General features: G+C 41.5%; 2 protein-coding genes across 3 annotated transcripts in view; one reads left to right on the top strand and one right to left on the bottom strand.

The window, feature by feature from the left end:
• Positions 1-918: 918 nt before the first annotated feature.
• Positions 919-9,191, bottom strand: LOC306744818 (sorcin-like). 2 transcript variants are annotated; one of them, XM_079227507.1, is made up of 8 exons: positions 8,901-9,191; positions 5,624-5,662; positions 5,468-5,537; positions 4,777-4,820; positions 3,690-3,837; positions 2,317-2,430; positions 2,140-2,198; positions 919-1,180 (listed from the first exon to the last, which is right to left on the bottom strand). In XM_079227507.1, the coding sequence occupies exons 1-8, from the start codon at positions 8,940-8,942 to the stop codon at positions 1,154-1,156; spliced, it is 543 nt and encodes a 180-aa protein (XP_079083633.1). In that variant the 5' UTR covers positions 8,943-9,191; the 3' UTR covers positions 919-1,153. The 2 variants fall into 2 exon arrangements, with proteins under 2 accessions (XP_079083633.1, XP_079083632.1); XM_079227506.1 differs by having other exon boundaries at positions 5,624-5,665.
• A 2,523-nt stretch (positions 9,192-11,714) lies between these two features.
• The window catches only part of snrnp48 (small nuclear ribonucleoprotein 48 (U11/U12)), a 6,897-nt gene continuing 4,202 nt past the window's right edge, over positions 11,715-14,409 (top strand). Inside the window, exons 1-6 of the mRNA XM_079227582.1 lie at positions 11,715-11,917; positions 12,054-12,167; positions 13,201-13,261; positions 13,522-13,602; positions 13,952-14,122; positions 14,292-14,409. The exon at positions 14,292-14,409 is cut by the window's right edge and continues 4 nt beyond it. Coding sequence (XP_079083708.1) covers positions 11,774-11,917; positions 12,054-12,167; positions 13,201-13,261; positions 13,522-13,602; positions 13,952-14,122; positions 14,292-14,409 — 689 coding nt within the window. The 5' untranslated portion in view covers positions 11,715-11,773. The remainder of the gene's footprint in view (positions 11,918-12,053; positions 12,168-13,200; positions 13,262-13,521; positions 13,603-13,951; positions 14,123-14,291) is intronic.

Consider the following 14,409-nt stretch of genomic DNA (forward strand, 5'->3'; position numbering starts at 1 on the left):
TAAAAAAAATATATATATTTTTTTAGATAGCTTTAAACCGTACCTTAAATATGTATGTTAAAGACCAGCAATTGATTAACTTTATACAAAAGCAATCAGTGCTTTTGATGTTTTTTTTGGTAGGGCCATCTCATCAATTTCAGCAAACATCCCCATATGATTCAATGCAAAAAAAAAGGTATCACGCATTACTACTTTTCAGTTAAATATTTAACATTTATTCCTACACTTTGACATAATAAGGACATCTTATTCAGTATATTAAGATATATCATGTCACATACCCCTCCGAAAGATAGTCCTGCACTTGACTGATGATTTCAAATGTATTGATAAATTCCCAAAACCAACGTAAGAGCTGTGTACAAAGGCACAAAAACGACAATTTCCTTAAATCATACACAGTTATTACAACTTTAACTAACCTTGTGCCTCTTCCGCGGAGTGATAATACCGTTGCTGTTTCTAATTTGTATTAAAAAAATGGCCATATTTTCAGTAAATTTTGACATAAAATGAGACTTCCTTTTTAACGCGAGCCGCCTTCAAAATAAAAGCACCTCATCTTAACGCAGGTAAAACACATGGAACAAAAACAACAACATTGATTGACAAACAGTTTCTAAAGCAAGAACACAAATTGTGTTACATATCATATAATAACTGACAGCATGCCTTCCAACAGCTCGTTTTGTGCCGTCTTTGACGCAGTCCGGCGTCCGTGGGTGGCGATGTTGACTTAGCTTGATATGCTAGCTTAGTAGCTTGACGAAGTTATCCATGTGTTCTGGTGTTCTCATGTTTTCTTAATTTTTCCGACGTGCTTCATATCCCCTACTCCCGTATCTGTCTATGCTGGATCGGTCCCCGTTGATTTAAAAGCAAGCATGGAAAGTAAATAAAGTAAACCGGTTTGAGTTGAACATGTTTATTGGTTTCTTACATGCAGCTCAATAGGTCCACTGGCACACAGGTTATTATAGTCATATCAGTTTGTTACAATGCACATTAAAGTTCACCGTAAAATGGAATGTGACATTTAAATCCGTTTTTAATGATTTAGCAATAATACAAAAAAATACACATTGGAAGTATACATTCTGTTATTCTATGAGAAGGGCCGGCGTGTCCGCTCTGATGAGTCCCTTCTTCTTCATATGTCCATGGTGACCTGGATGAACTAGAGAGACATGGATGTTATTGTACGACTCCATCGTATATCATCCAACAGCAGGATTATCAATTGGAGTGATGTCTGTGTCCACCTGATGAACACAGGTGTACTATCCTCTGCCCTTTTAGCTCCAGTTTGTGCTCCACCATCTCTCTTTAGCTGCTAAATGTAAAAAACAAAATGTGTCCACTATTTCTGCTTTGTACACGTTGTGGAAGTCCCACAAACTTTGGCACCATTTGCATCTCATGCGCCTTCAAAAACAGGTCCGCGCTAGCTCTCGAGCTAACTAGCGCCCGCTGTTAGCGCTCGTCGTTAGCTCACGAGCTAGCTAGCGTCCGTTGTTAGCGCTCGTCGTTCCCTCGCCGTAAAACCTGCTTTCCATCGCGCCTCCTTGGGTGCTACCATGCACTGTTTGAGCTCAAGTAAACAACACTGAAAATTCAACACAAACTAAAAAATGTGGTCAGCGCTGCAGCAGCTAGCTCCCCGACAACCCCTGAAGTTAGCGGGACCAGCCCCGGCTCGACACCCGACTCGGGCAGCGGGGACGCGGGTAGTAGCAGCAGCGGCTTATAAACTGTCGCGGCTCGTTTATGATTAAATACAACTTTTTCTTTAAATTTAGTAGATGGCAGAGGCTCGATATGTCTCTGTAAAGTCTCAAAAACAAGGTGGTGCATCTCTGAAAGAAACGGTTTCACAGCCTTCTTTTAAAAAGTAAAGAGAAAATTGGAAGCAAATGTTTAAAAGCTAGTCGTGACACTATTTACTTGTCGTAAACATGAACAGCTAAAGTTTGTTATCCTGAACCTCAGCGCTAAAGTCAAGCTTTCTATCCATGTTAAATATTCAGTTGTTGAGTTCAAGCAGCCGTCCACCTGTGCAGGTGTGATGGACTCAGGTTGGCTATCGCTTGATAGCAGGAGAGACAGCGAAGCTTTAGGAAAGTTGTGGAAACTTACATCGTCATAGTTAAATGAAGCCATGCCAGTTCGGCTCACGTCTCTGCGTTGGAATTGATCTGAAAAAAAATTCAAAAATAATACTTTCATTGTTCATGACTTTGTTCATTGCCCAAACTTTGGTGTTTTTATTTAAACGCTCTCAGACTTCATGCAGGTTTTTATTCTTCTCCTCACCCGTCAGGGCACGGAGTTTTGTGCAACAGCCCACGAATTCGTCAAACCCAATTCTGCCGTTTATGCCGTGGCGCTTCAGGATGATGCCCATGGCCTGAGGGCTCAGGTTAAAACCTGCATGGGAACACGAGAAAGAACTGAGAGCCGCTCCCTGATATTTGCTTTTACTCTGCAAACCCTGACAGCTGTACATAACGTGTATCTGCCTTTACAGATTAAAGCGAGACGCTTCAGGTTCAAAACTTTGTTTTTCATGCACTGGTGAATTGAGAGATGTAGGTCTAATTTACTCCTTTAAGACGCGTAGAAAAAAACCCATCCCAAATACATATTATGGAGTTTATTTTACTTCTTTTTCCAAAATTCACCATTACATAATGCCTCATTTGTATATTTAAACATAACATTTCACAAAACTTGTAACACAATAAATCTTCCTCTTAATGTTAGTGATGAAGTGGTGAAGTTTCATGGTGATATCTATGAGTTCATGTTTTGACTCTATTCACCTGTAGAGTCTTCAGAATTATGTCATGTAACTAAACATCTCTTTAAAGGGCCAGTACCATGGAGGTATCACAGTTAAAGGGCTAGTACCCATGGAGGCATCAGAGTTAAAGAGACAGTACCCACGGAGGTATCAGAGTTAAAGGGCCAGTACCAATGGAAGTATCAGAGTTAAAGGGCCAGTACCAATGGAAGTATCAGAGTTAAAGGGCCAGTACCCATGGAGGTATCACAGTTAAAGGGCCAGTACCAATGGAAGTATCAGAGTTAAAGGGCCAGTACCCATGGAGGTATCACAGTTAAAGAGACAGTACCCATGGAGGCATCAGAGTTAAAGAGACAGTACCCACGGAGGTATCAGAGTTAAAGGGCCAGTACCAATGGAAGTATCAGAGTTAAAGGGCCAGTACCAATGGAAGTATCAGAGTTAAAGGGCCAGTACCCATGGAGGTATCACAGTTAAAGAGACAGTACCCATGGAGGTATCAGAGTTAAAGGGCCAGTACCAATGGAAGTATCAGAGTTAAAGGGCCAGTACCCATGGAGGTATCACAGTTAAAGAGACAGTACCCATGGAGGTATCACAGTGAAAGCACCAGTACCCATGGAGGATTCACAGTTAAAGGGCCAATACCAATGGAAGTATCAGAGTTAAAGGGCCAGTACCAATGGAAGTATCAGAGTTAAAGGGCCAGTACCCATGGAGGTATCAGAGTTAAAGGGCCAGTACCAATGGAAGTATCAGAGTTAAAGGGCCAGTACCCATGGAAGAATCACAGTTAAAGGGCCAATACCAATGGAGGTATCAGAGTTTCAGAGTTAAAGGGCCAGTACCCATGGAGGTATCAGAGTTAAAGGGCCAGTACCCATGGAGCTCAAGGCGTGCTGCATCTCGTGGCCCTCCACCGTCCCACTGCGGTCCCGATCATAGGACATGAAGGTGGACTTCCAGCCGTTCAGGGCCTGCCATAGCACCTTGAACTCGTTGAAGCCCATGCTGTTGCTATGGTCATTCTGAGGCGACACCGTCAAGGACACAACATAACTCAAACAACTAACACAAATGAACTCAAGTCAACACAACTCAACACAACTGGGCCCCATTCCTCGTACGTGGTTCAACAAAGTCGATCAAATGTCCTATTATCCAGCTTAAATTACCACGATGATTGACATCAAGCTAACTCGGTTTCTCCAAAGCTGATCCGTGCTCAAACGGTCTCGTTAATTCAGTCATCTGGATAATTGCGCGTGTCCGTCTGCTTCAAAAGAGGGGGGGGGGGGGGGGGGGGACCGAACACAGAGGCCATGATCTTCTAACAGTACAATGGCAAATAAACTCAAAGGACAAGCCACTTTTTTCTCCGCTGACGAGCAGGAGATGATCATGAACGCATGAGGAAGTCAAGACCTTAAATCACGGCAAAGTCTAATGCTGCGTTCACACTAAAAACGTTGAGAATATTCGCGAAACAAAACTCTCGGCTCTTGCCCCTCTAACCAGGGTCTAGAATTTGCACACAGGTGTTACTGCTATTCATCTGCTACTTCTGTTCAACGTCTGAAGCTTTATTCATAATCGCGTTGGAGGGATTATAATTCATTTGTAAACTAATTTATCTCATATTCATAAAGTACTTTATGAACTTTGAAACAAACCGTGTAAACAAACAAGTAAAGTATACAATGTGTTATAAAGAAACAAAAGGTTGAATATCCTGTAAACTACTTAATTTGGCTGTTAAATATTTACTCAAATGTAGATTTTTAAAGCATTTTAATACGGATTGTCCCTCTTTGTATAACCACTAAACAAGTAAATAGTGTTTTTATCACTTTATCACTTGTGACAGTCACTAAGGCGAGTATGAACTCAGCTTTAGTGAGCCAGCATGCACAATACCAGCAACCTGAAGCCAATCATTTCAGTATATTCTGTCTCCTGAAGGATACATCCAGCATGCCGATCATCAGTCTGCAGGTCTCCAAACTGAAGGCTGTGAAAGAGAAACAGAATGAACACTATTATTATTGATAAATAATCTGACAAATCTGCACCGCTGATATGTATATAATAAGTATATAATATAATAAATAGAACTAGCATGATGCTAACAGGCCGCTGTGTGTTCTGTACACTAGCATGAGGTTAACAGGCCGCTGTGTACTGTGTACACTAGCATGAGGCTAACAGGCCACTGTGTGCTCTGTACACTAGCATGAGGCTAACAGGCCGCTGTGTACTGTGTACACTAGCATGAGGCTAACAGGCCACTGTGTGCTCTGTACACTAGCATGAGGCTAACAGGCCGCTGTGTTCTGCGTACACTAGCATGAGGCTAACAGGCCACTGTGTGCTGCGTACACTAGCATGAGGCTAACAGGCCACTGTGTACTGTGTACACTAGCATGAGGATAACAGGCCGCTGTGTACTGTGTACACTAGCATGAGGCTAACAGGCCGCTGTGTACTGTGTACACTAGCATGAGGCTAACAGGCCACTGTGTACTGTGTACACTAGCATGAGGATAACAGGCCGCTGTGTACTGTGTACACTAGCATGAGGATAACAGGCCTCTGTGTACTGTGTACACTAGCATGAGGCTAACAGGTGCATACTTCAAAGCAGTCTGGTGCTCTTACGTTGGTACGTTCCCGAGATGCCGGACTGCGTGAGGCAGCGCTGCAGCTCGTCGGGTGAGATCTGTCCATCCTGTCACATGTTCAAGGACACGGGAAGTACAGTTAGACAACAGCAGTCTGCACAATGAGAGAAGCATGGGGGGGAGGGGGGGTTACCTGTCCAGCTACAGCTGTAAAGTATCCGTAGAGAGGGTCCTGCTGCACACAGAGAGACAGAGAGAGAACAACGTCTGCAAGATAGTTAAGTGGAGTGTTAGTAACTGTTAGTGGGAGATGATTGATCGGTTATTACAACTTAAGCTCTAAAGATGGACGTTCATCCAAGTGTGCTGTTGGACAACCTGTCATTTTGGTGTGAATCTCTGATCAACGTGGAGCCCTGACTACCAGCTTCAACACAAAGAAAAAAGGTCCCTATATGGTGTCAGAGAACACAACCTAGAGCACAGCCCTGCGGTGAGCAGGCCTCAGCCTGAGACAAACGTAAAGCAGAAGTAGTGTATGGGCTCCTATAGTCTTAACAGTCGAGAGCGAACAGGCCGTTGAAATGTCTGATTTGACCCGTTAGTGAACCAGGCGGCGGAGAAGCTGACCTACCGGATCCTCACAGGGGTCAGAGGGCCATAAATTAGACGTTTAGGTCAAAGGGTCACAGGAACGTGTGTTCTCGTGACCAGAAAGGTTTGATTCTCTTTACAGGGTAAAAACGATGGGTATTTGTTTTATTTTCCTTAATATGATATATAATGCCATAATCTAGTGATGCTCCGGGTCAACGAGGAGCGGGTCTGGGTGAGACCGTGATCCACTTTTGCATAAGAGTACGGTGTACTGGAGATACTCTTGACATATAATCAATGCTTGGCCAGTGTTAAATATGAATTTAGAAAAATTAAACTATGGTGCCTCTTCAATGACCTTTGTATTAAAGCGATGATAAAAAGTTGATTTGTAACGTGTGTGTGTGTGTGAGGACTGAGAGGATGAGTGGAAACAAGGCTGATAAGACTGCAGGTTAAAAAAGGAGAAGTAACACAGCACGGGGGTGCAAGAAAGCTCAGGGCTTCAGCCCCTCAAAAATGAAGGGATGTCCGAGTTGAAATTCGGAAGAGAATAAGAAGTTTAAGCCTAAGATAACCCAGGTAGTCCCTCTCTGGAGAACCGGGCCGTGTGTGACGGTCGGATCTCGTGTTGCTTGGTGACTTATTTTACTGTTTCGTTATTTTTGTGGTTGTGAGGTTTTGGGAACATATTCTGACTTCCTAGTTTAGCACCAGGTCATGTTCCTCCGCGGAGGTGTACTCTGCTCGAGGCTGGAGGGTGACCCGTGTGTCCGAGCCCAGCGCGGTGGGCTGGTGGTCTGAGACGCGGCTGGACCCTCACGGTGTCCCGCTGGCTCGCCGCGCACCTGTCCCTTGTCGAGCCGGGATTCGAGCTTCTGTCTCTCTCTTTCTATCCCTCATGACAGCATTTGATTTGATTTGAATATTAAAATAAACTAAATAAACGGTTAACGTGCAGGAATAACACTTACGCTGCTGTGCTAAAGAGCCCACCAGCCTAAACTGTTTAATAGTGCATACGGACTTCCTGTCCTGTGTGAAGCTCAACATTGGAGGTACTTTACCTGAACATTTCCTCTTTTATGTAACTTCACACTTCCACTTTTTACTCCACTACGTTTATCTGACAGCCAGCTCTTGAAGCTTGATAAACTTCATATTTTAAATAAAAAGCCACCAGAATATGAATTGAATGCAGGACTTTCACTTGCGGTAGAGTATTTTCACACTGTGGTATTTCTACTTTTACTCCAGGATCTGAATACTTCTTCCAAAACATATAAACTTCTAGAGCACACACTTTCCCTGAGTGAACGGGGGAAACGCACACGATCTCAAAATGTCAAACGAAGTGAGTTTACGTGATGATGATGTTCAGGAAGCGGTTTGTTTTGTTGCTCTTTTGTAAATGTGTTCCTGTTGACTAACTGAGAACCACGTCTGTGGTTTGTGCAACTTTTGAGTCCTAACTGATCTCAGACCCATAAGTGTCACATTATCAGCACTAAAGTCTCCTTCACTCGTAGATAATCAACACCATGAGTTACAGAGTCCATCTGGGCGAGAAGACACACACACACACACACACACACACACACACACACACACACACACACACACACCCTTCCTACAGACACACACACACACACACACACACACACACACTCTTCCTACAGACACACACACCCTTCCTACAGACACACACACACACACACACACACACACTCTTCCTACAGACACACACACCCTTCCTACAGACACACACACACACTCTTCCTACACACACACACACCCTTCCTACAGACACACACACACACGCACACACACACACACACACACACACACACACACACACACACCCTTCCTACAGACACACACACACACACACACACACACACACACACCACACACACCACTCTTCCTACAGACACACACACCCTTCCTACAGACACACACACACACACACACACACACACTCTTCCTACAGACACACACACACCCTTCCTACAGACACACACACACACTCTTCCTACACACACACACACCCTTCCTACAGACACACACACACACACACACTCTTCCTACAGACACACACACACACACACACACACACACACACACTCTTCTTACAGACACAGACACACACCCTTCCTACAGACACACACACACACACACACACACACACACACACACACACACACACACACACTCTTCCTACAGACACACACACCCTTCCTACAGACACACACACACACACACACACACTCTTCCTACAGACACACACACCCTTCCTACAGACACACACACACACACACTCTTCCTACAGACACACACACACACACACACACACACACACACACACACACACTCACTCTTCTTACAGACACACACACACACCCTTCCTACACACACACACACACACACACACACACACACACACACACACACACACACACACACACACACACACACACACTTCAATGCTAAATCATTTGGTGAAACAAGAGTTTAAAGCAAATAGCTAGAAAGTTTCCTAGAAAACAAAATAGATATTGTTACACATTTTAATTTATATTCTGACATGCATCTGACGGCTTTAGTTACTTCACTGATTATATTTTACTACATATGTCAAATATTGGACTTTTAACTGCACTACATTTGTTAAATACCTTTAGTTATTTCCAAATCGATACATAATCAACAATTACCTTCTGAGGTGTTGTTACACTTCAAGATAATACTTTATATACTGCTGTGTATTCGGATATCGAGACCCACTTCCGCATTCTTCAGCCCGGGTCTGTCCCGGGTCGGTGGTCGTATTCGCCTGCAAACCGATATTTCATGACAAGTTAACGCTTTCTTACCGCGACTCCACCGGCGGCGGCGCCGTATCCGGGATAGGCCATCTGTAAATGCACGGGACACCGGGACAAGTGTAACAAATGTAGCGTAATGTCGCGTAGAGTAGCGCGGGTTCTGCTCGTAACTCCAGAGGGGCGTGTCTGCAAAACGAACCACGAACTAAACAAACAAAAAACCAGAAAGATGAGAGGATCCAAAAATCTGTTTTAATTAGCCTGAAACGACGAGGCGGGTCCACATGTAGATGTAACCCGGGGGTGAAGCGACCAGACTCCGGGAGGAAGAAGACAGAAGATGTTGGCTCCTCCGGATGGCTGTTAAACGTCCCGTTTCCTTTTCTGCGTTCTGATTGGCAGCGAGTGACCTCGTGACCTCAGGTCGACCAATGGGATCGCAGCTGGCTCCAAAAGCTTTTTACGACAATGAAAAACAATAAGACTGAATGAAATCTGATCTGACGGCGGAGGAAGTATTCAGATACTGTACTGAAGTACAGCTACTGATACCGTGCGTTGGAAATACTCTGATGCAAGTATTTAAAATGTTACTGCACTTTAAGTGTAAGCAGGACAAGTAGAAATGTCCCCTCTAATGTCTATTATAAATTAGATTATTATTGCGAATATAAAAGTAAAATATATTACTGCTGTAGATGATCTACTAACTATGATTATTTTCATTATAGATTAATCTGCATAATCTTATTGTTTGTAAAAATTGTGAAAATATTGCCCAAAGAGACAACGTTATAATGTTTGTTTAGTCCAAACCTCAACATTATTACTAATATATTAACATTATCAAAAATACATTATCATTATTAACAGTATTATTATTAACACAATGAACAACATTGACACTATGATGAAATATGAAAGGACCATTTATCAAAATAGTTAGTATTAGTATAATAGTTAGTATATAGTATTATATCGTGAAGTAGCATGAAAAGTACCTCCACTTGTGTAACTAATGTACTTAAGTGCAGTACTTAACGAAATTAATTGACATAAATACAGAATAATGATGGTTAAGATAGATAGATAGAAGTTTGACAGGTTTTAAGATTAATACTTGTCAATTTGATCCTAGAAGTATTTCATTCCTGCCGGTCCCTCTCAGAAGACCTTTAGGAGCTACTGCAGACACAATATTCTTTTAAAAATGAAAAGTATTTTTTAAACATCGTCTGCCTTCCAGCTGCCTGCCTGTTGTTTGTTTGATGAGAAGATGAATGTTCCTGTTGGTCTGAGGGGAACCGGTTTGACTCGGTGAACCAGTTTGACTCACCAACGTTTTATTTTATGGGTCGAGGGCGGATGAGAGTTCCACATGGTTACTAAATCATCAATTAAACAAGTTACCTATGCAGGATCTCGTTGGTGGGGGACGACTCAGTACCTTTGGCCTCCATCCTGCAGCTCTAATCTATACAGTGAAGGACATATCTACTGGTGGTTGGAGTGGAGTTACAGTGTGATTCACGTCCTCTCTCTTCTCAACAGAGGACATAAACATGCTGATGCAAGAAGCCCAGATGTGCTGTTCTGTCTGTACACAGCTTTTATTTACATATTTGTCAAAAACTAATTTGTAAAAAACATCACTATTGTTGTGTAAGTGTGTCTTTGATATTTTTTTTTATAAATACAACTGTCATTAATAAGACTTACAACAGAAGACAAAACAATAAAAATAGTTGATACAAATATAATTAATGGGAATATAATATAGCATAACATAATATAATATAACATAACATAATATAATGTAACATAATATAATATAGCATAACATAACATAATATAATATAACATAATATAATATAATATAACATAATATAATATAGCATAACATAACATAATATAATATAGCACAACATAACATAATATAATATAACATAACATAACATAATATAATATAGCATAACACAACATAATATAATATAACATAACATAATATAATATAACATAACATAACATAATATAATATAACATAATATAATATAACATAACATAACATAATATAATATAGCATAACATAATATAATATAACATAACATAACATAATATAATATAGCATAACATAATATAACATAACATAACATAACAAAATATAACATAACGTAATATAACATAACATCACATAATATAATATAGCATAGCATAACATAATATAATATAACATAACATAATATAATATAGCATAACATAACATAATATAATATAACGTAATATAACATAACATCACATAATATAATATAGCATAACATAACATAATATAATATAACATAACATAACATAATATAATATAACGTAACATAATATAATATAGCATAACATAACATAATATAATATAATATAACATAACATAATATAATATAACATAACATAATATAATATAGCACAACATAACATAATAGAATATAACATAACATAATATAACATAACATAATATAATATAACATAACATAACGTAATATAATATAACATAACATAATATAATATAGCATAACATAATATAACATAACATAATATAATATAACATAACATAATATTATATAACATAACATAATATTATATAATATGACATAACATAACATAATATAGTGTAACATAACATAATATAATATAGCATAACATAACATAATATAATATAATATAACATAACATAATATAATATAACATAACATAATATAACATAATAGTGGACTACAATTACCAGCATGCATCGCTTCTGTTCTACCGCCAACCCCGTGGCTGACGTCATCAGGTCGCGCAGAAGATGGCGGCCTCGAGCGCAGTGAAAACAGAACACAGACGACCTGGAGCCCGCTTCTCCGTACACCTCTAGGATCGGGACCGGAACCCTCGACATGTCGGAGTCCTCGGAGACGCAGAGCGCGCATGCGCGGCGGCAGCGCCTGAAGGAGCTCAACGACTTCACGGAGGAAGCCCGGAAGCAGCTGGACGCCATGTTTGAAGCGCTGGGATGGTCCATGGACTACAAGTCCAACCGGGTAATGTACATATATCTATGTATATTATGTTATATATGTACATGTATATATGGAGCGATGATTTAAGGTTTAATGTCGTCTAAAAGTAAAATAACAAGTGATTTATTTTCCCTTGTTGTTGTTGCTGCTGCTGCAGGAGGCGATGGAGCAGTGTCCCTATGACAACAACCACAGAGTCCCAGTGAGGAGCATGGAGAGACACAAAGCCTCCTGCAGCCTTAGGAGGATGGGCTACACTGCTGAGGAGGAGGTGACACACACACACACACACACACACACACACACACACACACACACACACGCATACACACACACATATGCACATACACTTACTCACTTACTTACACTCTTGCACACACACACACACACACACACACACACACACACATTCTCTCTTGTCCGCACACTCACTCTCTTACACACACACAAACTCTTACACACACACTCTTACACACACACTCACTCTCTTACACACACACTCTTACACACACACTCTTACACACACACTCACTCTCTTACACACACACAAACTCTTACACACACACTCTTACACACACACTCACTCTCTTACACACACACTCTTACACACACACTCTTACACACACACTCACTCTCTTACACACACACAAACTCTTACACACACACTCTTACACACACACTCACTCTCTTACACACACACTCTTACACACACACTCACTCTCTTACACACACTCACTCTCTTACACACACACTCTTACACACACACTCTTACACACACACACTCACTCTTACACACTCACTCTTACACACACACTCTTACACACACACTCTTACACACACACTCACTCTCTTACACACACACAAACTCTTACACACATACTCACTCTCTTACACACACACACACACACACACACACACTCACACACACTCACTGTCTTACACACACACACTCACTCTCTTACACACACGCACACACACACACACTCACTGTCTTACACACACACACACACTCACTCTCTTTCACACAGACACACACACACACTCTTACACACACACACTCACTCTCTTACACACACACACACACACTCACTGTCTTACACACACACACACACACACTTACACACACACTCACTCTCTTACACACACACACACACACATACACACACACACACACACTCACTCTCTTACACACACACACACACACACACACACTCTTACACACACACTCACTCTCTTACACACACACACACACACGGACACACACACACTCACTCACACTACAATAAGTGTCATCTCCTCTGCAGGCGGAGATGTGTGACCCTTCTGTGTGTTATGAGAGCAGCAGCGTCAGCAGCTTCATGATGGGTGAGTCCTCCTTCAGTATACTGTCTATTCATCATGTCAAGATATGTTTAAAGAACACAACAAAAACTGTATATCTGTGTATTCTCTCTCTCTCTCTCTCTCTCTCTGTATATATATATATATATATATATATTAAAAAATACCATTTCTCTTTGATAAAGTTTTCACTACAGGATGAAACTCTCCCCGAAAAGCGATTAAATAATAATGTTTATTTAAATATGGAAGTTAAACGCTGTCTTCTCGTTTCCTTCATGCAGACAAAGCCACGCAGCACCAAGTGATCCTGCAGGCGAGGGCTGCTGCTCCTCTGATGAGGATGGAAGGAGTCTTCTGGCAAGGTGTGTGTGTGTGTGTGTGTGTGTGTGTGTGTGTGTGAGTGTGTGAGTGAGAGATCCTCTGAAGAGCTGAAATAATAGCATAATTATCAGAACCTTTACTCTCACACGCAAAGACCAGCCACTAGATGTCGCTGGAGGGTTATTTAGTTCTAACTCAGTGTTCAGCTGATCGCTTGTTCTCAGGACAGTCAGTTCGTTCAAATAGTTGGACACATGGAATAATATATATATATATATATATATATATATATATATATATATATATATATATATATATATATATATATATATATATATATATATATATATATATATTTTTACATACATCCATGTACCCCCCCCCCTCCAGGCCAGTACTCCGGCCAGCCGGTGGACGTTCCTCAGAACCATAAGCGCGCCGTGTGCGACCTCACCGTGGCCGACCGGCTGGCTCTGTACGAGCACGCGGTGCAGAGAGGGGAGGCGGTCGCCGGCGGCAACGAGGACCTCTACGTGGACCTGGTGTCCAAACTGCAGAAGGGTGAGGACACCAAACCTCCAGCTGTGTGTGTGTGTGTGTGTGTGTGTGTGTGTGTGTGTGTGTGTGTGTGTGTGTGTGTGTGTGTGTGTGTGTGTGTGTGCGTGTGTGTGTGTGTGCGTGTGTGTGTGTGTGCGTGCGTGCGTAACACGCGTGTGTGTTTATTGTGTAGATGAAGATCAGAACGCGCCGAAGACTCACCTGGAGCTGATGGCGGAGATGAGGGACTACAAGAGGAGGAGGCAGTCGTACCGAGCCAAGAACGTCCACATCACCAAGAAGTCCTACAC

Source organism: Taurulus bubalis, assembly GCF_910589615.1.
Source record: "Taurulus bubalis genome assembly, chromosome: 12".
Classification (NCBI taxonomy): Eukaryota; Metazoa; Chordata; class Actinopteri; order Perciformes; family Cottidae; genus Taurulus; species Taurulus bubalis.